General features: G+C 38.0%; 3 protein-coding genes across 3 annotated transcripts; all 3 read left to right on the top strand.

Moving 5' to 3' along the window:
* Positions 1 to 1,961: 1,961 nt before the first annotated feature.
* Positions 1,962 to 4,821, top strand: rom1a (retinal outer segment membrane protein 1a; the record flags this gene model as incomplete). The annotated part of the gene is made up of 4 exons (XM_079247448.1): positions 1,962 to 2,111; positions 3,631 to 4,061; positions 4,165 to 4,411; positions 4,609 to 4,821. The coding sequence occupies 4 exons, from the start codon at positions 1,962 to 1,964 to the stop codon at positions 4,819 to 4,821; spliced, it is 1,041 nt and encodes a 346-aa protein (XP_079103574.1).
* A 1,943-nt stretch (positions 4,822 to 6,764) lies between these two features.
* frmd8 (FERM domain containing 8) lies at positions 6,765 to 15,982 on the top strand. The gene is made up of 11 exons (XM_079247561.1): positions 6,765 to 6,896; positions 8,361 to 8,458; positions 8,588 to 8,755; positions 8,847 to 8,948; positions 10,211 to 10,269; positions 10,681 to 10,847; positions 12,340 to 12,555; positions 12,641 to 12,764; positions 12,872 to 13,021; positions 13,362 to 13,590; positions 13,670 to 15,982. Exons 2-11 carry the CDS (start codon positions 8,368 to 8,370, stop codon positions 13,780 to 13,782), a joined length of 1,419 nt encoding a protein of 472 aa, XP_079103687.1. The 5' UTR covers positions 6,765 to 6,896; positions 8,361 to 8,367; the 3' UTR covers positions 13,783 to 15,982.
* A 905-nt stretch (positions 15,983 to 16,887) lies between these two features.
* On the top strand, positions 16,888 to 24,088 carry vps51 (VPS51 subunit of GARP complex). Its single transcript, XM_079247558.1, is given in 12 exon segments — positions 16,888 to 17,278; positions 18,108 to 18,237; positions 18,335 to 18,481; positions 18,575 to 18,794; positions 18,967 to 19,735; positions 19,737 to 19,874; positions 19,998 to 20,213; positions 20,374 to 20,457; positions 20,557 to 20,691; positions 20,771 to 20,892; positions 22,417 to 22,504; positions 23,243 to 24,088. Coding segments are annotated over 12 exon segments (2,496 nt in total). The 5' UTR covers positions 16,888 to 17,092; the 3' UTR covers positions 23,504 to 24,088.
* The last annotated feature ends 998 nt before the right edge of the window (positions 24,089 to 25,086 follow it).

Here is a 25,086-nt window from a genome sequence, read left to right as displayed (position 1 = left end):
TAATATTTCTTTTAATATCAGTCAGTTGGCAGTGATTTTATTTTAAACTGAGAACTTTTGGATGAACAGTCATATATAAATATACCAAGAACAAGTTTATTAACTCACCGGATTTTAATAATAACTTATTTTTAGATGAAACTTATTGGTTGGGCTGGTTTAGATGTCCTTCAGCCATCTTTTAGTTATGCTGTTATAGGCCTACACAGCCAGAAGACATGCATGATGCACAAAAGACATCCCTCCTTTTCTCTTTACTCTTCAATAAGACAATATGAAATTATTATTGTTGTTTTTTATAATATGTTTTTCTCTTTTTTTCTTTTTCAATAGGTATTCTTGGCCTTGCACAAAACAAATTCATTTCTGATACTTGCATATTTATCGAATTTTGTTTATGTCCGACCAGCATTAGGTGGCTACACTGTATGTTATATGTTGTCACTAGGTATGGGATTAATTAACATAATTATGGTCCAGTAATTGTTCAGCAATTTAACAAAAAAATGGGGAGAAGTTGTGTAAGTGTGGGTGTTTTTTCTTCGCACTATTATCTGAAGATATATATATATATATATATATATATATATATATATATATATATATATATATATATATATATATATATATAACATATATATATATATATATATATATATATATATATATATATATATATATATATATATATATATATATATGTAGTTAAGATGGTATGTTTATATATACCATAGATAGCTATTCTGCTACTTCAATGGACATAGGAGAGTCACCCAACACATTGCCACTAAAAATTCATATATACACATACATGTAATTACCAGCATGTGATAAACAGGAAAAGAAAATTTTACGAGTCAATTTTTATAGAATATTTCTATTACATAAATATGACAAAATATTATTTAAAAATATTTTTCTATAGAATACATAAAATAAAGAAACTTAAAAAAGTCTAATAATATTAAAGACAATGAAAAGTGTCTCTGTGTATGTCCGTAGAAGTAAAATATTGCATGTGAAAAAAAATGTGCCTGTTTTTTTAATAATTCATTCCTGATATAAAATAAATTTAATAACAGATCCTGCATAATTAGCCTTCTCTATAAACTTTTCATAAATAATCTTTATTGTTAGATATTGTGAATGCTTTGCATGCTTTTTCCTCCAAACTCTCTTCTATCCTCTAGAGTTCATAAAAATACATTTGTAGAAATGCAAAACAAATACGAACAAAAGAAAGTGAAATACTCGGAAAAATGTCCTCTATTCTTGTAAACTTGGACGTATTCATATTTGAACTTTTGTCCCGAGGATCATTGTTACACAGATAATTACTTATGTGCTAAATATGGCCAATATCTCCCTGTCAAATTCAATTTGGTTTGTCATTCATGACCCTCTATGAGTAATGGATGCTGAGCAGACATTGGCCTGGATCCACAGAGCAGTTTTAATAGGATAGGTTGGTATTAGTGGTAAGACGCTCCCAGCATCCAGGTTTGCCAAATCCAGTGTGCCAAATCCACTGTGTGGCACACTGGAAGGTGCAAAGTGGTCGGTGGAGATAACTGGTCTTTTTTCAGCACATTTTGGGGAGACAAATAAGGTGAATTTTGCTGCATTAATTTCGGTGTACTGAGGACATTCTGCTTGAGATGTGAAGCTGAAAACCTCTAATCTCCATGGATTTTACAAAAGTCTCAAAATGATATTTTAAATGTTTTTTTCTTGTGACGTTATTATCAGCATGTTCAGTGTGTGTTCACACTGTTGTCACTGGTTTAGTTCTGAAATTGAGTGTTGTACTTCAGTTGTGATATCTTCATCCCTAAGCCTCTGGAGTCTTGCCTCTCACCTCTCCTCCTCTCTCGCAGACCAAAAACAGCATCGTCCTCCGTTGCCACGTCGCTCTCCTTCCCCTCTTCCCCCGGTAAGACTCGGATTCCCTCGCTGCAACTATGGTGGTGATGAAGATGAAGTTCCCCTTTCAAAAAAGGGTGAAGCTGGCCCAGGGACTGTGGATCCTCTCCTGGTGTGCCACAGTTGCCGGGGCCACAACCTTCACCCTTGGGTGCCTCCTCAAGACGGAGCTCCGCAGGAGGGCAGAGGTACTTGAAGTATAACATGATAGACTGCATACTAGCAAATCACTGTATGTTTAGGCTTTTCTTTGTTAATATTTTGAAACACACCTGAAAGTAACTTGAAAATAACAGAGACTTACAGTTCCTTGAACACCAAAAGTAGAATCAAGTTTAGTGTAAGTGCGGTTTTCAGTGGGTATGAAGAGCAACTGAGGCCATATCGGGAAGAAAAATCTAAAAAGAAAAAAATCTAAAGTTACAGCTACATTTATTTTTGTGATGTGGTGCAAACAAAGCAGATATCTTGTTGTTAATGGTTAATAATTTTGAGTTACCATGGTGATGCTGTGGAATGAATATAAACGTTCAAGGAGTTTTCTTTTCAAGGATGTTATGTAATTCAGCTAATTTGCATAAAAGTAGTACAAGTAAATCATCTTATCTTTATTTATCGTTGTGGTAAAGGGCTTTGACTGTTTTCTAAGCAATGCTATATTATGTGATATGATCACTGGAAAATCCTTTACTATGGACAACAAGAGACAGATACACCTGTGACCCACTTTGGATCCTGACTAATCATTTCATAAACCAGGCTCTGTCAGCCTTAATCAAGCTAATCCCCTCTTTATAAGGCTGTCTTCTTTGCATTAGTGAAAAACTTACAGGTTTTATTTTATTTTTTTAATCTTAGTTGGATCGTTTTATTATTTTATATGAACCAGCCTAATATAAACAGGAAAAGAAAGAAAGAGCACTTAAAACATGCAAAAAATATTCATGTCATTGTTACATTGTAATTCATCCCTGCTCTTGTAATTTATAGATCTTGTCAAACTGAATGTTAACACTTTTTTCTGTTTTTAATGTTTATTTATATTGTAAATGTATTATTGACAAGTAGTCTTCACTACTCAGTGATTGCTGGTTAAACAAAACATGGGACAAAGCATGTTATTATAAACAAAAATGCTGTAGATGGGTTGGGACACACATGACCCAAATGTGATCATTAACACAAATGTGACAGAAATCAAAAGACCACAATGAGGAAACTAAAGAGTCTATAAAAATATTGTTGCTTATGTTTTTAAAAAATGGATTTAAGCAATGGTTTAGAAATAAATAATAATAGTTACTCTTGTTACAGTGCCACCCAGTGGTTTAAATGATGAACCTGTTTTGGGTGGAAGAATTGAGCACGTCTACAGAGATTTGCGTTAAAACCTGAAACTATTGCTGAAAGATTATTTTATTTCCTGTTTAACAACTTATAGTAAGGTATGAAATGGAAAAATGATCTTTAAGACTAACATCTGATTACTTGAATGTTCTGTGACACTTTGAAACTTTGGTAAAAACTGGAACTTATTGAGGTCTTTGGAAAGTATTTGCAACCATTTCTTGAAGCTGTATGTAATTTTAAAAACCAAGGCTGCCATGCAGAACAAAACAATGTTTAACAGTGTTCCCTGTCGACATCCCATTACGATTCTGTACATAGAATCTGTATTTCTTACATTTTTGCATGACTTTTTTTCAGGTAATGGATAACACAGATATACATATTGTGCCCAATACCCTCATGATCGTTGGTCTGGCTTCCTTGGGCATCAACTACTTTGCATCAAAGATCTGTCAGGATGCATTGGATGCTGGGAAGTTTCCTCGCTGGAAGAACTTCTTGAAGCCCTACTTTGCCGTGTCTTGCTTCTTCACCGTGCTCATGCTTCTATCTGTCATCATGAGCTATGCAATGAAAGGCAGTCTGGAGTATTCGCTGAAGGTCGGCCTGAAGAACGGCATCCGCTTCTACAAAGACACAGACACCCCAGGCCGCTGCTTCCAGAAACAGAACATCGATCACCTGCAGATGGAGTTTCAGTGCTGTGGAAACAACGACTTCAGGGACTGGTTTGAGGTCCAGTGGATCAGCAACCGCTACCTTGATTTCAACTCCAAGGAAGTGAAAGAGTAAGTAGATGCAGCAGAGTGGGTTTCATCTGATCAAAGTACTGTTTCTAAAGACCACCAGTGATTAAGTAACTGATACTAATCTTAATTTTTTCCTCTTTAGCCGCATCAAGAGCAATGTGGATGGCCGTTACTTGGTGGATGGTGTCCCATTCAGTTGCTGTAACCCTAGCTCTCCACGGCCATGCATCCAGTACCACCTTACCAACAACTCAGCTCACTATAACTATGACTACCAAACTGAAGAGCTCAACATCTACCTTCGAGGTTGCAGAGAGGCTCTAGTTCACTACTACATGGGCTTGATGAACACCATTGGGGCTGGTGTTTTGTCAATCTTCCTCCTACAGGTGAACTTTGAAAGATCCTCCATTGGTCCCATAATTCTTTCACTTTCTTTTACGATGACATTAAAGATATTTCATTGGCTTGTTGGGGATTCATTTAGCTGGAACAGGGTTGTAAAATGACAGTGGTTCTTATGGGCTTTGATGATTTGTTGTGTTCAAACCCACATGGCTCTTCTTGTCTGTCCATCTTCCTACAGGGCTCGGTGCTGGTGAGCTTGCGCTTCCTGCAGACCTCCATGGAAGCCGTTGCAGGAAAGGAAAACACAGAGATCGAGACAGAAGGTTACTTGCTGGAGAAAGGAGTGAAGGACACCGCCATGGAGTACCTCAGCCCTGTGCTGAACTTACTCCTGCTTAAAAACCAGGTGCAAGAAGGCACTCCTGAAGAGGGCGCCCCTGCGACCAAATAAACCATTGATAATGTACACACACATGTAAATAATTTTTACAAAAAGAGGGCAACTAATAAATTATTTTAAGTTAAAGAGGAACACAAATAATAAATTTCTACAAATTTCATCAAGTTAGAGATAGCATTTTTTTTTTTATTGTCAAATAAAATGTCAGGTAAGAATAATGAAAACCCTTCAATTGCCACCCCGGTATTTTCATTGCTGGAAAAGGGACTTATAAAGTTATAATAAACCCACCATTTCTTCTGGTTTTGGAACACTTTTTAAAACAATCTACAGCCTCAAAATAAACAACACCTTTTAATTTTGTCACATATCTATTTTATTTTTCCTATTATTTAAGCTACACAAATGATTTATCCTTCATTGTACTGTATTTGTTTACACTGCATTGCTTTTGAAAGTGACGTGCACTGCTAAATGCATCCTGACAATCCTATAATTTGTCAAAAGCAAGAAAAAAAAATCACCACTCAATTAATTAAAAAAAGCAGTATTTGATGAGGCAGTGTACAAAAATTATTCCCTGGTCTTATAAACATGAAGATATTAAGCTGACTGTAGAGAGCCATGAAGCCCAAATGCTCTGCTGCGCAACAGGATTATAACATAATTTAACAGATGACTTATTAAAGTTTGAAGTTACTAAACGCCTTCTGGAGTGGAGTCACTTTTTTCTTCTTTTTCTGATTCAGATAACGCATATTCAGACATGATGATATTGTAGCCGTCATAACAGGCACTCCAGGATGCTTCCTTCTTCCTTTCTCTCTTCAAGTCAGTGGAAGAAATAAGATTAGGGATATTCACCTAATCGATGTCAGTAATGCAGTCAAAGCCATCAAGTGTGTCCCTTGTTCTGACACCTTTGTTAAAGCTGCTAAGCCCATTTGCCGCTGTAATCCCCGGCCTGCTGCCCTTGCATTCACCCACTTGCATCAGGTAGATGTAAGCTGCAAACTGAACTGTGCAAAGGCTCAGAATGCACGTCATCTTTAAATAGGAAAAAAAAAGAATAATGGGTCAAAGACACATTCAAAACACATTTTAAAACATTCTCCAGTTTGTGTTCGTATAAATACTTTCTGGATAATGGAATAGATTCGTAATGTATTATTCCTTAATTTCTTGTAGTTTATTTATTAAGCATAGAAAAGCTTTATTATTCATGCAAACATTCATATTTTGTTCCATCATTTATCCTTTTAAGCTGAAACAATTTTTTTTTTTTTTTTTTTTTAAATCAAGTGTTTGGTTTTATTGATCAGAAATAGTCAACCAACAGTGTTTTGAACTGAATAATTAAACATGTCTCTAAAATTTTAGTTAAAACTTAAAATGAAAATGAGTTAAAAACAGCTTTTGAAGACACAATATATCCTACTGTCTTTGTGTATTTTCATTTGAGACAATAGGAGAAGAAACTTGCAACAACTTTGCTTTAGACATTTAGAGGCTATGACTTTGCAAGTGCATCAGGGTTTTTATTGTATTTCTGCTCACACAACTATTAGGGATTTGCTGTGGCTGTAATCCCTTGTTTTGTATATGAGACAGCAAAAAGCTGCAGCAGATAATCATAATAAATTCTGGCTGCTGCTAACAGATGCAATGACGTCTTCATCACGTGACCAGATGAGGACGCGGTTTCTGACATTCGATTCTGTTTTCGACTCATTTTCGGGATCGGATTCTTTTGAGCATGTCCAACACGGTCGGTTATTAAACGCCATTTCAAATCATAAGGAACAAAAACTTTGGTGTATTTGCTAATCACGATGTCAGTAACATTTTAATTGAACAATTTTACAGTCACAGCTGTTAAAAGTCTTCTAAAGTAACGCTTGTGAAGAATGATTCAAAAGGACGGACTCGTTCAGCGGCCGCACACACCGTAACAGTTGCGACTGCCCGGAAAGCTAGTTTAGGCGTCTGGCTAATAGCAAATGCCAGGGAAGTAAGAGCGATTTGTTGTGGAGATTTTCTTTCCGAAACTAGCAGGATACCGTTCATATAAAAAAAAAAACAACAACAAAAAAACAGAGTGGACAGCGATTTACTGCATCTGACAGGTAAGTGTATAACACATACACTTGCTCTCGTATATACTTTTAACAGACCATTGAACAAAACATTTAGGTGTTAGCTGATGGGCTAAAGAGGTTTTAGTGTTTTCAGCAGGCTAATGGATCATATGTTATAGGTCTGAAACGTTTGGCATCATAATCGTTTCCACTGTGTTGTTCCTTCCCCACTGTCTTTAAATGACCTTTAGCTGTTGTGTGATATTCCTTGGAATATCTTGGTAGTTTTTTGTTTTAATTGTATTTGTGCATATTCAGACAATCCTGTTAAACTTGGGGAAGTAGCTAATGTTTGCCCTGCGGACACTATGTCAAGTGTGATGACCTCTGTTATTGTTTCGTCTCTGTAACTCAATCAGAAATGACCAAAGTTAGGTTGCTTTATAAAGTGGTCTGAGTAACAGTGACTTGTTGGAGCCAAATGAAGCCCTCAGATCAGCAGGGTGAGGCCAGCGGTCATCTGGGATGGAGAAGACTGTACATGATCTGTCCCAGTTAGTATCCACATGATGGCGCTGGCTTCCAGTGAGAAGAGGGCTAAATAACTAATTTATATATATTTAAACTAAACTTACACAAGGCATGAAGTGGAAATTGTATAAAACAGACATCAGTTATTGTTATTATCTGCCTATTGCTCTTTGAAGCAGCTGTCAAGCAATAGCTAAGTGTATGTGACTCATGTAAACATGTTCTGTACATGTCTGCAATAGGAAAATAAATAAATACATCAGCTGTGCATGCACAACTTACATGAAAGAGAACAATAAAAATGTTTGATTTTTTTTTTTTTTTTTTAACTGACAAGATATATAATTCTGTCTGCATACCATGCTGTCGTTTAATTAGTTCAGGACCTGGCCTTTCCAGATGCTGATCACCCATTCATCAGAGCTACAGGGTTTAGATCACAGGCGTCAAACTACAGTCCTTGAGGGCCGGTTTCCTGCAGGTTTTTTTTGTCTCCATGCTCCAACACACCTGAGTCAAATTAATACACAGGTTAACAAGAACCTGCTGGATCCATTTGATTTGAATCAGGTGTGTTGGTAGAGGTAAAAAACAAAAAACAGCCGAATACTGGCCCTCAAGGACTGGAGTTTGACACCTCTGGTTTAGATAATCTTTTGAGTTGCAGGCATGAAACAGATATTTGCAACAAATGTGTTGTTTCCATGTAGTCTGTATATAGCACATCACATAAGATAGAGTTTAATAGGATGTGAATCAGCAGTGTTAGGAGAGTAGAACTAAGCAGATATGACTATGAGGCAAACAATATCTTGCATCACGTTGATTCCAACTGATTTTCTTCTCACCAACAAACTCGCATAAATGTATTATAACAGTGTAAGATGAAGAATGGGGACTTTTTTCATCTATAAAGTATGTAATTCTTACATTTGTGCTACTGTATCCAAGATTTCTCAGGATTTTATCTTTGTGTTTTAGACTAAAGATGGAAGGTGATGACTGCAGTTTTCCTCCAGATTTATCAGATGATCATTCACAAAGAGGAAGCGTTGCTTCCTCTGCAACACTTACACGTGGTATGGTGCATCAAGCCCGTGAAGGGGATTTTATGTTTGCATAACACCTAATTTTATGTTTAAAGATTGTACTTTTTATACAAGATGTTTTGGTTTTGTAAATGTTGTTTTTTCCCTTTGCTCCCACAGCTCAAGATGTGCTTGTATACTTGTTTGGTGACAGTGCAGTACATTTATCTGTAGAAGGGCTTGGAAGCGTCACCGTACAGGAATTAGGCCGTAGTGTTCGCGAGGCTCTCAATATTCCCGATTCAGTGCCAGATGCCTTTGCCTTCTGGCTTTGCTCTCCACTGCTTGGTGAGCATATAGATTTATCCTAGATAATAAATGGGAAAAAAAAAAGTTCAGATAAGTCATTGACCTACTTTTTTCCTTCCTTATTCTTCAGAACTGCAGTTAAAGTTGAGGCATCAACCTTATAAGTTAAGTCGACAGTGGCAGGACTTGCTGTACCGCTTCACAGATGCATCAGAGGATGACATTTCGCAAGGTAAAACCTGGTTTGTGCCCTTGCCCTACAAAAAGAATGTTTTGTTTGTTTTAACTCTGAACCTGCTGGTGTACTAAAGTACTTGGTATAAAGTTACCATATTCTCTCTATGCCTGAGTTGTTTTCTACAAGTGCTCTGATTTCCTCCCACACTGTGAATACATTCATATTAGAGTAACTAGTGTGAGCATGTATAGTTGTCCCAGCCTTGGCTCTGGGATGAACAGGCTACTGTAAGCAAATCAAACAGAGGCGGTGACTTTCAAATTCTCTTGGTAAAACTGAAATTCAGAGTCTGTATATGTAACTATGAAGCCATTATATGGTGGTTTTCAAAACTGAGCAGCAGATTGTTTTAAGAATGTTAAAATATGAGTATATATATATATATATCCTTTAATTTAGCTACAATCTACTAAAACAACATCTGTTTTATGCAACATCCTTCAAAGAAACACGCAGGGAGAATCCACAGTATGCAACTTAAGGACTGGGTTCAAAGAGAAATTTGGTGATTTACTGTTAAATATCACATTTGTTGTGGTCAAAATGTTTACATGTGTTATGATGCGTAACTCATTATCCTTTACAAAATCTCTATAATCTATTTGGGGAGTTATATGGTAATATGATGTTACATAAGAGTCATACATAATAACGGTCCTTCGAGGATTACAGCAGCTTTTCTGATGCAGTGTATCACAGTGAGTTACAGTATGTTCTACAATGCAGCATCAATGAATCAGAAACAAATGCGTCTGCACACTGAAGTTAACTGCGACACGATAGAAAAGCCGAATTTTTAGAAAGAAAAGTTCTTGTTTATCACTCATCCAAGTGGACATTTGTTGAAGCATCACACATATTTGAGGAGCTGTGAGATGTGAGGTACTCGGTGAAAGCTTGGTGTTATTTTAGTCCTAATTTTATCAGTCCAGAGTTGAACAGCCCACACATGTTGTTGTGGCAGGTGCTTATGATCCAGCAGTGTCAAACACTGGTGACAGCTTACCATTAATAATGCTAAGTATTGCAAATGTATTGTGTAATCACTTCAATGCTGGTACGTGTCTTTATGTGGAGTAGATTCCACCCACAGTGCAGGCCTGTGTATCAGAGCAGAGTGGGCTGGAGGGGGGGCTTGAGTTGTCTACACTATCACTCCTCCACTCTGAGTGAGGCTGAATCTCGCCAAGTGTCAATTTGAATGATGTGAAAACCACCAAACACTGATGCATCATTGTCCTCTGCTATATCCTCAGATGAACCATGTCTGCAATACAGACGCAACGTGTTTTATCCTAAATCCAAGGAACTGCAGGTATTATTAATGCTCCAAAACAAATTTTTTATTTTATTCTTAGGCCAATGACTTCTTGTTTTAGATGGAAGCAAAACTTTGGATGTTGTCACTTGTGACCTGTACTCTAAAATGATGACTTTGAAAGTGGAGCACACTGTTTATTCTATAAAACAGCAAAAGCATTTCATTAGCTTCAGATAAGTCACTGACCTACAAATGTACTTTTATTTTACATATTTATTATAGGACTGTTCAAAACCCACATAATAATCATGTGTGATGGAACTGGTATTATTATTGTAAAATCATTAGATTTAGTCAATAAACTTTATTTTAATCAACTTTAGTAACAGAAATTAAAAGTAATATGCAAACTCTAAACCCTTTTTTTTAGTTAAATAATTATTGACTTTGTCTCACTGCTGTCAGATAGAGGACGAAGGCGTGTTGAGACTTCTTTATGAGGAGGCCAAGAGCAACATCCTCACAGGACGATACCCCTGCGACCCTGAACACTGGACAGGTCTTGGAGCTTTATGTCTTGCCCTTGAAGAGGGGACTGTACTGGACAGCCAACAATTCACTACTGTTGTAAGGTAAGCTCGCCAGTGAGACTATAGTGAGTGAGACTATAGTCCACCTGCCTGCACATGGAAGTTATCTTCTAGATTAAGTGTATTTTGTCAAAGTATCCAAGTATCAGTGTTAAGGCCAGATTTTCCTCGTGGTTTGGAAGTAGAAGAATGGACAAAACAGCATGACCATTATGGCGTGTGTTTGTGTCACTTCTGTATAGACTTTTTCTAACTAAGAAACTAGGAGTTACACTGTAGATACTGTATGTATTTGACAAAGTCTGTTTAACACCATAGATATAAAAAGACCAAACTTGAAAAGACTAGTTGTTGTTCTTATAGGAATTCAACAATACCAATATTTGTAAATTTAAATGTATTAAATTTATTTATAAATTGATTTATAAATACTTTTTTTTTTTTTTTTATTTATATTAAATTTATTTAAAATTTTAAGTTTTTTAATTTATAAATTGAATTTCCCTTTGGGGATTAATAAAGTATTTTTTATTTAATTTTATTTGATTCATTTGTCTGCTTATTTTTAGGAGTAAAAGTCACAAGTGTGAGTAGGATAAAATATAACATATTGTGAATCAAGATTCAACATTTGTCAGTACTATGGATTCTGCCAAAACACAGTTTTGGTTTGATTAGATGTAGTAGCTCAATGAGACATTTCATTGAAAAAGTGATCTGTTGTCTTAACAAAAAAACACTGTAAACATCTGTTAATTCAGCTTCAAAGGACTCAAATAGTGAAACAAAAATCTGAGAGAATGAATTTTCATTTGTACATATTAAAGCAGGATATAGTGTAAACTGACTTTATTGCTGCAACATCCTTCAACATGAGCTTTTCCTCATCAAGTTATAAATAAGAAATTTTTGTTGTCATAAAAATTACAGTGTAACTGCATCGATGTTTAATAGGTATTTGCTACTTTGATAGATGTTATTGGATTGTTTAATCCACTGTTTCTCAAACGGGGGTACGCGTACCCCTGGGGGTACTTCAGGGCATTCCAGGGGGTACATGAAATTTTTTGAAAACATGTGTCTTTTCTTCTTTAAAACATCCTTAAATAAAAATAATATGAATATATTATATAAAACTTTAATAAATTCCAATAAATCTAAATGTACATTCATAAACTGAATGTACATTTAGATTTACATCATTTCATTCCCAAAATTCCACATTCCGACTTGAATTGAGCCAAACTTGTATCTGTCGCCTTGACAATGCAAACAATGGAGTCCTGGTTGAAGCGTAATAGCATGGTTAAAGTTTAATAAGCCAAACACATGTGACAAAGTGCTGTATTTCATGTCTTTTTTATAACCAAAAATACTTTGCATTAGTAGGGGGGTACTTGGCTGAAAAACATTTTAAAAGTGGTACTGTGTTGCAAAAAGGTTGAGAACTGCCTGTTTAATCCATCCATCCATCCATCCATCCATCCATCGTTGACTTAATGCAGTTCAACATTTTGTTGTCTTTTGTACACAGGGAGAAGAAACTGTCTGCTTTCCTGCCTGCACATGTTGTCATGGGTAGCAAAGGTTTTTTCTCCACACTACGAGGGACCTCGAGCCGTCAATCAGGGCTGGAACATAAGCTCTTTGAGGAGTACATGAAGGTCCAAACATCTGTTGGGAACTCCCCAGAGCCCACACAGCTCCTGCAGCAATACCTCAGCATGTGTCACACTCTACCTTATTATGGGTAGGGAAGTAGTCTACTTAAAACATTTTTTTTGCCAAAAATAGTTGATATTTTTTGTGTTTGAGTAAACTTTAAACACACACAGGTGCGGTTTCTTCTTTGGGGAAATTGACAAACCAGCACAGGGAATTCTCCAACGGGGAAAACGCAAAGCTGTCAACGTTGGGATCTGCTTAGATGGAGTTTATGTGATGGATGTGAAGGAAAAGGTAATCCCTGGCAGCGGCTACACACTCCTTTGTGCACAGCTGAATTAAGTCTTTCAATTTTCTCCTGGAATTACCTGCTTTCTCTGGTTGATCACGTTTTCTTGCAGCACGTGCTCCTTGGCCTGCGTTTCAGCGAGCTTTCCTGGGACCACAGCTACCCAGAGGAGGAGGGGGACTCACACATTCTGTGGTTAGAGTTTGATGGAGAGGAAGATGGTGTTCCTGTCAACAAGTTGCTAAAGATCTACTCAAAACAAGTAAGAAGGTGTTTGCAGAATTGTAATAACTCTCGGGATTGTTCCGTGGTTTGCGAATTGGAACAAGAATATTAAGTTGCTGGAGAGGACGGCAGTTGTAATCTTCTTACATCATGGACTGTTGTGTTGAAAAAGCCTGTTTGAGCCACCAGATGGTGAAGAGATGTTACATAACATTAGAGACAGTAAGGCTTTAATCCAGGAAAAGCTGTCTGACCCTTTTTCCCTTCTTCATTGGATGCTGAAATTGAGATATAGTTGTTGTTGTTTATCTAAAGTTATAAAAATTAGACTTGATTTTGTTTTGTGTTGTGTGTGTGTGTGTACGTTCATGTGACAGGCAGAGCTAATGAGTGGGTTTATTGAGTTCTGCGTGGAGCTGAAGTCTGCATCTGAGGCCGGCGCTGCAGCTCAGGAGGGCAGCGAGGTGAGTGTGTCCCAGCAGGCCGGTAAGCCAGAGGGCAGCACCAGGAATGGACGTGGAGGACGGCGCGGGATGCTGCACAGGCAAGGCAGCGTTGTGTGCAGTCGGGTCCACTCGCTTAACACCATCAGCTACGTGGATGATGGTGAGTGTGATTATTCAGTAAGGTGGGAAAAGTCTCAAGGGGAGATTCTTTCGTTACAACATCCGCTTCTGTCTTTCAGGAAAAGAAATCAAACGCTTAAAGCCGAAAAGAGCTGCATCTTTCTTCACCCGGCAGGCATCAGCACCCACCTACTCTGCAGTGCAAGTGACTGAGAATCTAGAGCAAGGTTAACATCTCTGCTCGTTCCCATGAAAGACCAAATCTGAACATTTTACACTAAGATTTAAGAGAAAAAAAGACTTTTACAATGTAAGTTTGAATTTTTCTGCTACTACATGAACATGCAAAGGACCAAGTGAGAGGTATCTATGTGTGAATATATTTATCCACTGAAGTGATGTTTAGGAGAAGAGTACAGTAATGTGAAAAACAAAATGATCCTTCTAAAAACTATGCTATGGAGGTCGATGTGAAGTGGCTGTTAATCAGATGGCCTTAGCTTATGAAATAGGCCCTTTGCATGCTCTTTCTCTGAGACGAGCCTTAAAAAAAAATCCTCTCAGTATTTGAAATGTTTGACCTTTGCTGCAATATGCCGTTTCATCAAACATGTTACACCTCAAAGGAGTAAAACCACTGCATTACCTCGTTTTTGATTATCGGATGTTTAACATCAAGAATGTTGCTTTAAACTGTTTGTCACTCCCCTAAACAGCCGCCTCATAAGTCAGCATGACAAACACTTTTCAGGAGACGTCTACGGAGCGTGTTAACATTATTCTGCGTTCAAACTGCCAGTGCCTTGATTTCTTGAACGAGTGAAGCCACTTACAAAACGCACTGGTAGATAGATTGGTCTATTGTTATGGGAGCAAACTGGCTGTGTTGTGGAGGTTTCAAGTAAGTACATGTGTTGAATTTAGCTATCAAACTTTATATTTTCTGCTGGTTATCATGGATGGTTCCACCTTTTGAAAACTAAATGTAGTGGTTTAGGCTAAGTTTAGCTTTAAAGGATTAACCGGACAGGAGAAAGGCTAATTACAACATGTAGCTCGAGGGTCCACAATTAAATGTTCACATTGTACCAAATTAAAATTATCTGAATTGAAAGATTAATGAAATTAGAATTCAAAATTAAAAGAAAATGTCTTGTAATGAAGTTAATATGAAATCAATATTTCTGCAATAAGTTTCCAAGTTATTTCTGCCTGTTGCGATTTTATATTCAAACTTAAACTAAGAAATCAGCTCTGTTATTAGAAGTGACATTAATGAAAGACGAGCATTCATGCGTGTGTGACTGTAGCTTGTTTGGTATGAGCTGAGAAGCAATGTTACGCAACTTCCTCAGAGCCAAAACGAACAGAACTTTGAATAAAATTGTTTTGCAAACTGATTATTTTTCCTTAAAACAGAAATCCTGGTCAACCACATTAAAAAAAAAAAAAACGGGGAACAATATGTATGTAAAATGTTAATGCCTCACTTTCAACATTTCAGCTATGCTTCTTCCTCATGTCCCAGTTGGTTGTTTCATGTGATATCCATCCAGTCAGTGTCACAAATTATCATGTTTCTCAACTTGCTTACTGTATATTTCTGTTTATGGGGAAAAAAGGCAAACACATGAATTGTTCACTAGACTATGACGGCTTCCTCTTTTCATATGGTGCAGGCCAACTTAAGGCTATGCTGTTAAAAACCACTGTCTCTATACCAAAGCAATCTTTTCTAACCTGCTGCGATATAGTATGCTACCATCAGAGACAGATATCAGTCTCCACCACAACAAATCCTCAAGCTGTCTCTGATCACCTGATAAAGGCAGCATGTCTTTACCTTTAAAGTTAAGTAAACAACTGTTGTGACATAATTGCAATGAAAGAAGGTTCAGAGCTCTGTTTAAACCACTTGAACATATGTGCTCATTTGATAAGTGACGACATGTATTCTTGCTGATTTTCAGTATGCTTAACGTGGAATGTTCTCACTGTTTTTTATCTCTGCTTCAGATTGTGTCTCAGCTACCGTCTGTAACCTGCAGCAGTCCAGCATATTGTTGCTAACTTACACTATGCATGTCACATTGTAGACTAGGCATTCCAACCATCTACACACCATGTGATGTTGCACTATTAATACTAATCTACAGTTTATAAAATTTCCATCAGCAATTTTGCATTGTTTGTTAGCTTTGGTGAGAAAATATTTTTACTTTAATCTTCAAATACTTGTCATTGTTTGTATAAAAGAATGAAGAATTAGGTCAAATTAGCTATGTTTTCAAGCAGTCATTTTGCAGAAGCATAAAGTGCCTTTTTGTTTGTACTAAGTTCATATCTGAATGACTGTTTTGGTGCTTTGATGCCAAGAATGGAAAATTTTTGCATTGCTGTGGTTTAAAGAGATGCATTTTGTTTTGTGTGTATTTCCCACATTTTCAAGTAGGTAATGCATTTTACCTTTCCTACTGATGTTGAATATTGTATTACAGTTAGTCAGTTCTGCTGTCTTTTTTATATATATATATATATATATATATACATATATATATATATATATATATATATATATATATACATATATATATATATATATATATATATATATATATATATATATATATATATATATATATATATATATATATATATATATATATATATATATACATATACATATATATATATATATATATATATATATATATATATATATATATATATATATATATATATATATATATATATATATATATATATATATATATATATATATATATATATATATATATATATATATAAATAATAAACAATAAACAAATGCAAAATGTGTATATTCTCTGAATATGTTCATGTATTAAATGAGTACTTTGCACTGAAGCCAAACTCATTTTACCCAACATGTTATCTTCCATATGATTTACTTGCAAAACTTAAAAAAAAAAAAAAAATCTTGCTATTTTTTTTACCACCTGCTTTGCTGAGACCACAATAATTACAGATCAGTTTTACAGACTAGAAAATGTCCATTTCTACCAGATACATTGTAATAATATTTGCAGAAATTTGAGTATTTGAAGTTAAATGTGTGTAGGGATATACTATAGAATAAGGTGTTTGAATAATCCTGTGGAAGTAGTGTCACTTAAAGTCAAAGTTTGGCAGCTAAATTTTTAAGGCCAGGTACTTTGGAATAACATAATCCTTTGCTTTATAAATAGTTATGACATGCGCAGTAGTGCACATCCTGGTCACTATGCAGTACGCACTCTGAGCGTAAGGTCGGATTGGTTAAATATGCGGAAGCAATACTTTCCAGCTAGCTACCTCTGTGTCAGCTAAAAATAAGCAAATTTCTTAATATTGGTCATATAAATGCGATGTTTTGCGAGGAATTATCGGTGCTTAAAATATATTAGTCGAAAGGAAAACAAATCACAATTTTCACGTAGCGTTTGTGAGTTGCTAACTGTGAAACGCTGGTCATATTGACCGTCATTTAACTCCATACGTTTTGTAGCTTGCCGGAGTTCAGTATGGATGTCGATGCGGACGGGTCGGTGGCGGTGTCTGAGGAATCCGGGAGAAGGAGAAGGGTACACGGCATGCTGAAGCTCTACTACGGGCTGAATGAGGAAGGAAAGGCACCGGAGAAGCCACCGTCCCTGGATCCTTGTGACATTAATGGACCTCATTTTGATCCGGAGCTGTATCTAAACAAGGTGCTGTTGTTTAAATGTGACACTAATGTTTAGATTATATTATCTGAAATACTAATCTAGTGTTACGTGCTGATGTAGCTAAATTAGTGGGTTTAGGATCTTTTGTCATTCCTGCTGCTGAATTTGAGTTTTGTTTTTTTTTTTCCAACGTATATTATTACAATAATGTAACATGACAATGAATAAATAACATTCCTACCTTTCATGCTGTGCTGAGGAATTTTATGTATGTGTCAACAAATCAAATCAAACTTTATTTGTATAGCACTTTTCGTGCTCAAAAACAATACAAAGTACTATACATTATAAAACAATTTACATCAAAATAGATAAAACACTAACACACATACACATCCCCTTTCACCCACCCACAACCACCCTCACCCATGCCCTGTTTGCCCTGTAACAGTTAAAAGAAGATGAATGGCCAGGTGCATTTGTACCAGATGTGCACCAGATAAGGAAACGATATTCTCAATATGCAAGTGTAATGGTTATGACTAAGCCAAAATTAAGTGACATAAGGTATTTCTCCTGTTTTTGGAAGCACTGGAATGAATGTCTGTCTTTACGGATGTTTTTATAAGTATGTGTCTGTATATATAGGCTTTATGTGGGTGTATATATAGGCTATGTGTCTATACATGAATGTGTGTTGTTTTTTTGTTTTTTTTCTTTTCTTATTAATTGCTGATATGGGCCGATGTGTCTGGAGTAAAGAATAAAGTAATGAAAAGTAAATGTCTGCGTATAGAGGCGGTTAAGGTTCAGCCTGTCTCAGACTGATACTAACATGTATATATGTTGTATGTGTTCCATCTGAATGCAGCTTAGAAGGGAGCGCTCTCTTGCTGAGCTGATGGACCAGGAGACCTGCATGGTGAAGCAGATCCGTTCTTTGGACAGTGACATGCAGACCCTGGTTTATGAGAACTACAACAAGTTCATATCAGCTACAGGTAAAGGCAGCATTCCTCTGACAGCTGTCACATGTCAGCACTATTAAGTCATGTAAACTGGGACAAAGGAAATATATTTTCTTTGTTTGCATTTCAGACACTATAAGAAAGATGAAGAATGATTTTAAAAAGATGGAAGATGAAATGGATTGTCTGTCGGCAAACATGGAAGCAATCACTGACTTTAGTGCCCGTATTAGTGGAACTCTTCAGGACCAGCATGCGCAGATAACAAAACTCTCAGGTTTTTCCTCAACTGGTTGTTTAATTTGTTAATAGAATAATGTGTATATATATTTTTTTCACACTATTTTTTATGCACTGTGTTTCTCCCCAGGTGTGCACACTTTGTTGAGGAAACTTCAGTTTCTGTTTGAACTTCCTGCTAGGTTGAATAAGTGCTTGGAGCTACAGGCCTATGCTCAGGCAGTGAGCTCCCACCGCCGTGCTCGCTGTGTGTTGCAGCAGTACAGTCACCTGCCCTCCTTCAAAGGAATTCAGGATGACTGTCATGCTATCATGGACAAACTCGCTCAGGAGCTTCGACAGAAGTTCAGGTAAGAATTTTTAACATAGGTTGGAAAAGCCTCTTTGAGAAAATGGGGAAAAAATGACAAGAATTTCAATGCACAAGAAATAGGGCTCATGGGAATTTGTATTTAACCTTATTCATGATCCTTAAGCCATTTTATGTAGATCTGCAATTCATGATTGTTGTTTTGCTTATAGGGATGGTGGGACAAGTGCTAAAGATCTGTCAGAGTGTGTTGAGCTGCTTCTACAGTTGGATGAGCCAGCAGAGGAGCTCTGTGATAAGTTCTTGAGCCATGCACGATCTCGACTGGAGTCGGACCTTCAAGGCCTGGAAGCTGAAATAAGACCATACCCAACTGTGAAGGATGCTTCTGCACAAAGGTTCTCATCTACCACAGCAACAGGATCTCCAACTGATAAGTCTCCTAAAACAAGCTTTCTCCCGTCTCCCTCTTCAAACACTGACATTCTGGAGTTCATAGATAGAGGCTGCAATGAATTTGTTAGCAGCTTATGTTTGGTTATCACGTCTTATCAAGAACTGTTCGTTAACCATGCCCAGACAGGTGAACTCGCATCAAAGAATATTCCTCAGATGGCAAATGGCAAGCTGCATGCTTTTGTGGATGACCTAGCAGCTCGGTATTTCTCCCTCGTAGAAAGGAGGATACAGGAAGAGAAAGGGGTGGGAGATAACTCCCTCCTGGTCCGTGCACTTGATCGCTTCCACCGCAGACTTCAGGCGGTGGCCAAACTGCTGCCAGGCTCAGCTGTCCCAAATCAGGGGACAGAAATTGTGATACGAGCAGCGACAGAGCGGGTGAAGCAGTACCTCTCTGCTCTGCAGAACTTCTACATGGACAGCCTGACAGATGTGAGGCAGGCTTTGGCAACACCTCGCCTTTCTTTGGCCGGAGCCTCAGTGGCGGGAAGCGGGGGTTCATCTCGGGGGGCCATCCTCAGGCAGAGATGCTCCAACCAGCCTGCCAGAGCTGCTCTCTTCTTTGTCAGCCTCTATTCTCAACCAGATTAAATCAGTGCTGGCATCAGTGCATCTCTTCACAGCGAAGGACATTACATTCTCCAACAAGCCTTACTTTAAGGTGAATACTTTGTTTTAACACTAAAAAAACAACCCTGCTAAAACTCTCTGACTCTCCTTAACTGTATGTTGTTTAACTTGACCTGAGGACGACAGCGATGTCTCTCTGTCTCTTTCTTTTCAGGGGGAATTTTGCAGCCAGGGTGTACGTGAGAGCCTTGTGGTGAGCTTCATTAAGTTTGTGTGCCAGTCTTCTCGGCAGTTTTGCGAGAGCGCAGGAGACAAAGGAGGTTCAACCCCTCCGGCCCTTTTGTTGCTGCTCTCTCGCCTCTGCTTGGACTACGAAACCTCGACCATCTCCTACATACTCACACTCACAGACGAACAGTTCCTCGTGCAGGTATGAGGCTAATGAAATGCTGTGTTTAACGTTATCTCAGGGCTTCAAGTTACATTTTAGTGGCTTTTCTCTATAAAAATAAATGTTGCAATTCTATAAATGAAGGTTTTTTTGTTTTTTGTTTTTTTATTTTGCCTTCTTGTTTTTTTTTTTTTTTTAGCACCACAGTCCTGTAACACCAGTCACAACTTTATGTGCAGAAGCCAGAGAGGCAGCACAGAAATTGCTTAACCATTATGTCAAGGTGGGTTTCTTTTTTTCATCAACAACCATAGAAAACACATTAAAGAGACAGCTGCCAGATCGAACCATTTCTATTTGTTTTATTTTTTTGTTTGTGCAGGTTCAGGGTCTGATAATCTCACAAATGCTTCGAAAGAGTGTTGAAACAAGAGACTGGGTCAACACCATTGAACCGCGAAATGTCCGTGCTGTGATGAAGAGGGTTGTAGAGGACACAACCTCGATTGATGTTCAGGTGCCCATTTATATGTCAGTTCCAGTGTTGCTGCGATGCTGTTAATGCTTCTACTTAGTCTGTTTTGTGAATGTTGTAGGTGGGTCTTCTGTATGAAGAAGGTGTGAGGAAGGCACATAGCAGCGACTCCAGCAAAAGGACTTTCTCTGTCTACAGCAGCTCGAGGCAGCAAGTCCGCTATGCTGCCAGCTACACACCAAGGTACAGCTCATGAGTAAAGATTATGATATAGGATAAACAGCAAGCAATCCAACTTCCCACAGGGGAGGAGGGGAGGGGTCAAGCAAAGGCAATGAGTAACTGGGAGGTGTGTCTGTGATTGTGAGCATGGGTCTACATTAAGGCCGGGCGATATGACCTTTTAGTAATATCCCAATATTTTTATGGCATGTCACGATATGCGATATATATCTCGATATTTACCTTAGCCTTGAATTAATGCTTTGGTGCAGACAATTATATCAGTAAGATGATTTTGTGTTTAGATTAAAACATAATTGTTCATACTGCATTAAGATATGCTGATTTTAAACATTCATGCCAAAAGGATGAAATTGCAACGAAGCAAACTGATCAGTTAAAGCAGTGGCACAAACGTCATTTTAAAACAAAATTAAGTGCCTTTGCATGATGTAATAAATGCAACGTATAAAAATAGGTGCTCTAGGGGGTGACTTTTTAAATGATAAAATGAATTTGTGGTACTACGACCTTTTGTGGAGACACTTTTACGACATACTTTGCATACGACAGTTGTCAACATCCTCTCTCCGGTATCCAAACCACCACCAGATGAAGGATCCTGTACTATTTTTCTTTGGGACAAATTCTTCCTCCTCCATTTTTTGTAACTCGCGCTGCTACTGTTACCGGGGTTCTCTGTTAGAAAAGCGGATACACGCTGCCTCTCATGACGTAGCACGTAGCTCACGTTATGTACGTAACTAGGTGCGCTTGCTTTAACTCTCTGTGCAAAGCGGAGCAGAGAGTTGAGGAGGAGGGAGAAAACCCCGCCCACAGCTAAAAACAACTGCATTTTCTCTGTCTGTCTGTGTGTGTGTGTGTGTGTGTGTGTGTGTGTGTGTGTGTGTGTGTGTGTGTGTGTGTGTCCGTCCGTCCGTCCGTGCGTGCGTGACCGTGACCCCGTGACCTGTTGATGGAACGGCGCGAGCTTGGGAACGTCCACAGCCCCGTGAGGATGGGAAGTTGGGGAGGATGGGGCAGAGCATCAGACAACATTGCATTCCAGGAGACAAGATAACCAGCCTACCAAGACCAGATTTAGATAACAGCACTTGTTTGGGTCAGACTGGGACTTGTTTCTCCTCCGTGGTCCCTCACTGGACTACAAAACAGCCAAATCGGGGGTTAGTTTCCACCAAGCTGAGCTGACAGCTTCCTCAAGTTGTTGCCCACCACGCCAAGAGCTCTGGAACCGCAACCAGCCTGCCAGTTTGGTCAAGACTGGCATCCAGTTTACAGTTCAGCTCAATCAAGGCTTGAGTCTGAGTGCTGATAGCGCCACGTAGTTGTATCACAAAAAAAGGAGACCAGCTGACCAGATCCATGGTTTTAAATTTGGAGGGAAATGCAGAAAGAGGCTCTTACAATATCTTTTCCTCCCTCTTATTGATTGATTTTATATTAAAAAAAATCTTTAGCCAATCTGAGTTAACATTTGTTACAAAGGCATTACTAAACTGCAGGTGTCTTTTCTGTCTGCAGTGCTCCCATGGACACCAATCTGCTGAGCAACATACACAAGCTGTTTTCTGAAAGGATTGACATCTTCAGCTCAGTGGAGTTCAACAAGGTGAATGCTGATCTTCAAATCACTCTTTTGTAATAAGTTTAAAAAGTTGCGCACGTGAAAGATGGGCACATGCACGTTATATAAAGCACACCAAAGATTATCTGCCAGTGGAAACATGTGGCTAAATGAGTGTTCGACCCTCTTCTAACGCTCTCAACTTTAACGCTAGCTCCTGAAGTAGACTTTTGAGACTTTGGAGGCGTAGGCTGTGGGTGGTTTTAGTAAAATGTGGCTTCTGGCTTCTCTCACTCACATTGTTTTTGGTTATGTTACATCCTCTCGGGAAAGTGATCAGAAGGGGATGCAAGCAAAAAGTTTTAGGTTGATTTAGCTGAAATTGTGAAATGAAAAATCATTTGTTGTGTTTAGTCAGTCTAAAGCAACGTAAAGGTGTGCATGTGGAGGTGTGTGAGTTATATGCCAAAAAACAGTTTTCTTTCTCTGAGCTCCTGTAGAGGTCTCCCTGGTCTACTGTTAAGTGATAAAAACATTTTTTAGGATTGCAGAAAAATTATTTCTTTTCAGAAATGAAAGAAAACCAAAAGGTGTGAGTGAGAGAGCACACAGGGAAGGTTAGGTTGCAAATACTGTTTGTGCAATTTTACTGCATGTACGTTCCCCTTACTAACAGATACTGTACCATGCTTCTTATAACTTGATCGTGCTTGGATGTTTTGAGACTCAACTGCACAGAAATGCTTCTCTCATTGTCACTCATACACCTCTCCACTGTCCCAGGTCTCCGTCATGACAGGAATTATCAAAATCAGTCTGAAGACATTCCTGGAGTGTGTTCGCTTGCGTACTTTTGGCCGTTACGGCCTGCAACAGATCCAGGTCGACTGCCACTATCTACAGATGTACTTGTGGCGCTTCGTTTCTGATGAGAACCTCGTGCACTTCCTGCTGGATGAGATAGTGGGGAGCTGTGCCCACCGCTGCCTGGACCCTGCTCCGATGGAGCAGAGCGTGATCGAAGTCATCTGTGAAAGAGGTTGAGGCTCAGAGCGCAGTTCGGCCAGATCATTCGAACGCATGAAATTACATAGTACACTGGAATCGTTCACTTATAAAAATCTCTGAAACTATACTGCACAAATGTTGTCCACATGTATGTTTAAGTATGTGTAAAAAAAAAAAAAGGTTTATAAATAATTAATAAGCTGAAAATACTGTATACTTTGGCGCCGACTTATATTTAAAATCCAAGTACTTGCCATTTAGGTTTGCCACAGCTGAGTTTCCATTTAAAAAGCCTTAAAAATACAAGATGAAGAAATAACCTCTTCTAGCTGAAAAAACAGCAAACCATGAATTATCTATTATACAAGAGAAACTTTTTGGCACCTGCACTGCTAGAAGGAAACTGTTAAATAAAAAAATATTAATAAATAGAAAAGCTCTGTTCTGTTAAAACCTTGTGTACTAATATTTAAATATTTTATTCCTTCATGATTTTTCATTCTGTTTATGTAATCTTTATCTAACACTACCTGCAGAAAAATATTGCCTTCAGTTCAGATCATCTTGTCTTAATGGGTAGGGAAAAAACTGTTCAGGAATGTGTTCAATAAAACTGTGGGATTAAAACCGTGTGTTTTTCTTTACAAAACAACTCCAAATGTAGCAAATTTTGCCTTTGTGATGAGATTATCAGTTTAACCCAAGTGTATTTCCACCTCATCTGCCCGCGGAGCGTGGCTCACTGTCCACACGACGCTGTGACTGTCGCCACCGGTGTGGAGCCCCTGATTGGCTGAAGCCACTTCGCTCCACCCTCTTATGACTGCCCTAGACGGATCTGATTGGCTGAGGGGTGGTGTCACGGAGAGTCGGGGGCGTTTCCATCTCCAGGCTGCGGGATGGACGCGCTGGAGCTACTGTGAGATCCAGTCTGGCCTCCAACCACTTTCCTGGTAAGCGCGTTCACCTGCTACAGCTGCATTTCTTCTTCTTCATTTTTTATATTAGCACTGTGATTCGGGAATAACTATGTTTTTTGTTCCTATTTCTCTGTACGGGACTAAACAGCCTTTGCTTCAGGTTTAATAACAAATGTTAGATTACATGACCTCAGAAACTGCAGAACTTTGACCCGAACTTTGTCTCATTCATTTCAGACAGTAATGGCACTATTACAACAGTCAGAAAATAACCAAGCTCCTGATTGTATAATAAATATAAAGAGGGTGACATGTGAAAGAATAATAACTTATTGTTGGTTTTAAACGTCCCATTGCATTGAGACCCAGTTTAGGTTGGTGTATCTGAGATCAGCTGCATTGACAATTTCCTGTCTGTTTGGATTATTTGACAACCTGCAGCCAAATCTTCCTCTGAGGATGAAGTAGCTGTTCAGAATAAAAAACATATGTCAGAAAGTTGAAACAAATGTGCTTTAAAATTCCTGACTCCTTAGAAGGTTATAATGGTGCTGAAGTGGGTTAGGTGAGTAGGTGAGGTTAGTTAACTTAATAACTTGTGTAAAAGCCTACATTTTCATTATACTCTATAATGTACCTTTACTGACTATTTTCTGGTTGTTTCTTCATATTTAAGTTAGATAAATGTTTGGATATAGT

Source organism: Telmatherina bonti (genome assembly GCF_933228915.1).
Source record: "Telmatherina bonti genome assembly, chromosome: 10".
Classification (NCBI taxonomy): Eukaryota; Metazoa; Chordata; class Actinopteri; order Atheriniformes; family Telmatherinidae; genus Telmatherina; species Telmatherina bonti.
This window is presented reverse-complemented; position numbering and strand designations above follow the sequence as displayed.

Bases quoted from the DNA above. Each gene is read 5' to 3' on its own strand.
- frmd8 (XM_079247561.1), top strand. From the start codon at position 8,368: ATGGAAGGTGATGACTGCAGTTTTCCTCCAGATTTATCAGATGATCAT. The intron at 10,848-12,339 runs GTAAGCTCGCCA...TTTTGTACACAG, and splicing joins CAATTCACTACTGTTGTAAG to GGAGAAGAAACTGTCTGCTT. The intron at 12,556-12,640 runs GTAGGGAAGTAG...AAACACACACAG, and splicing joins CACACTCTACCTTATTATGG to GTGCGGTTTCTTCTTTGGGG.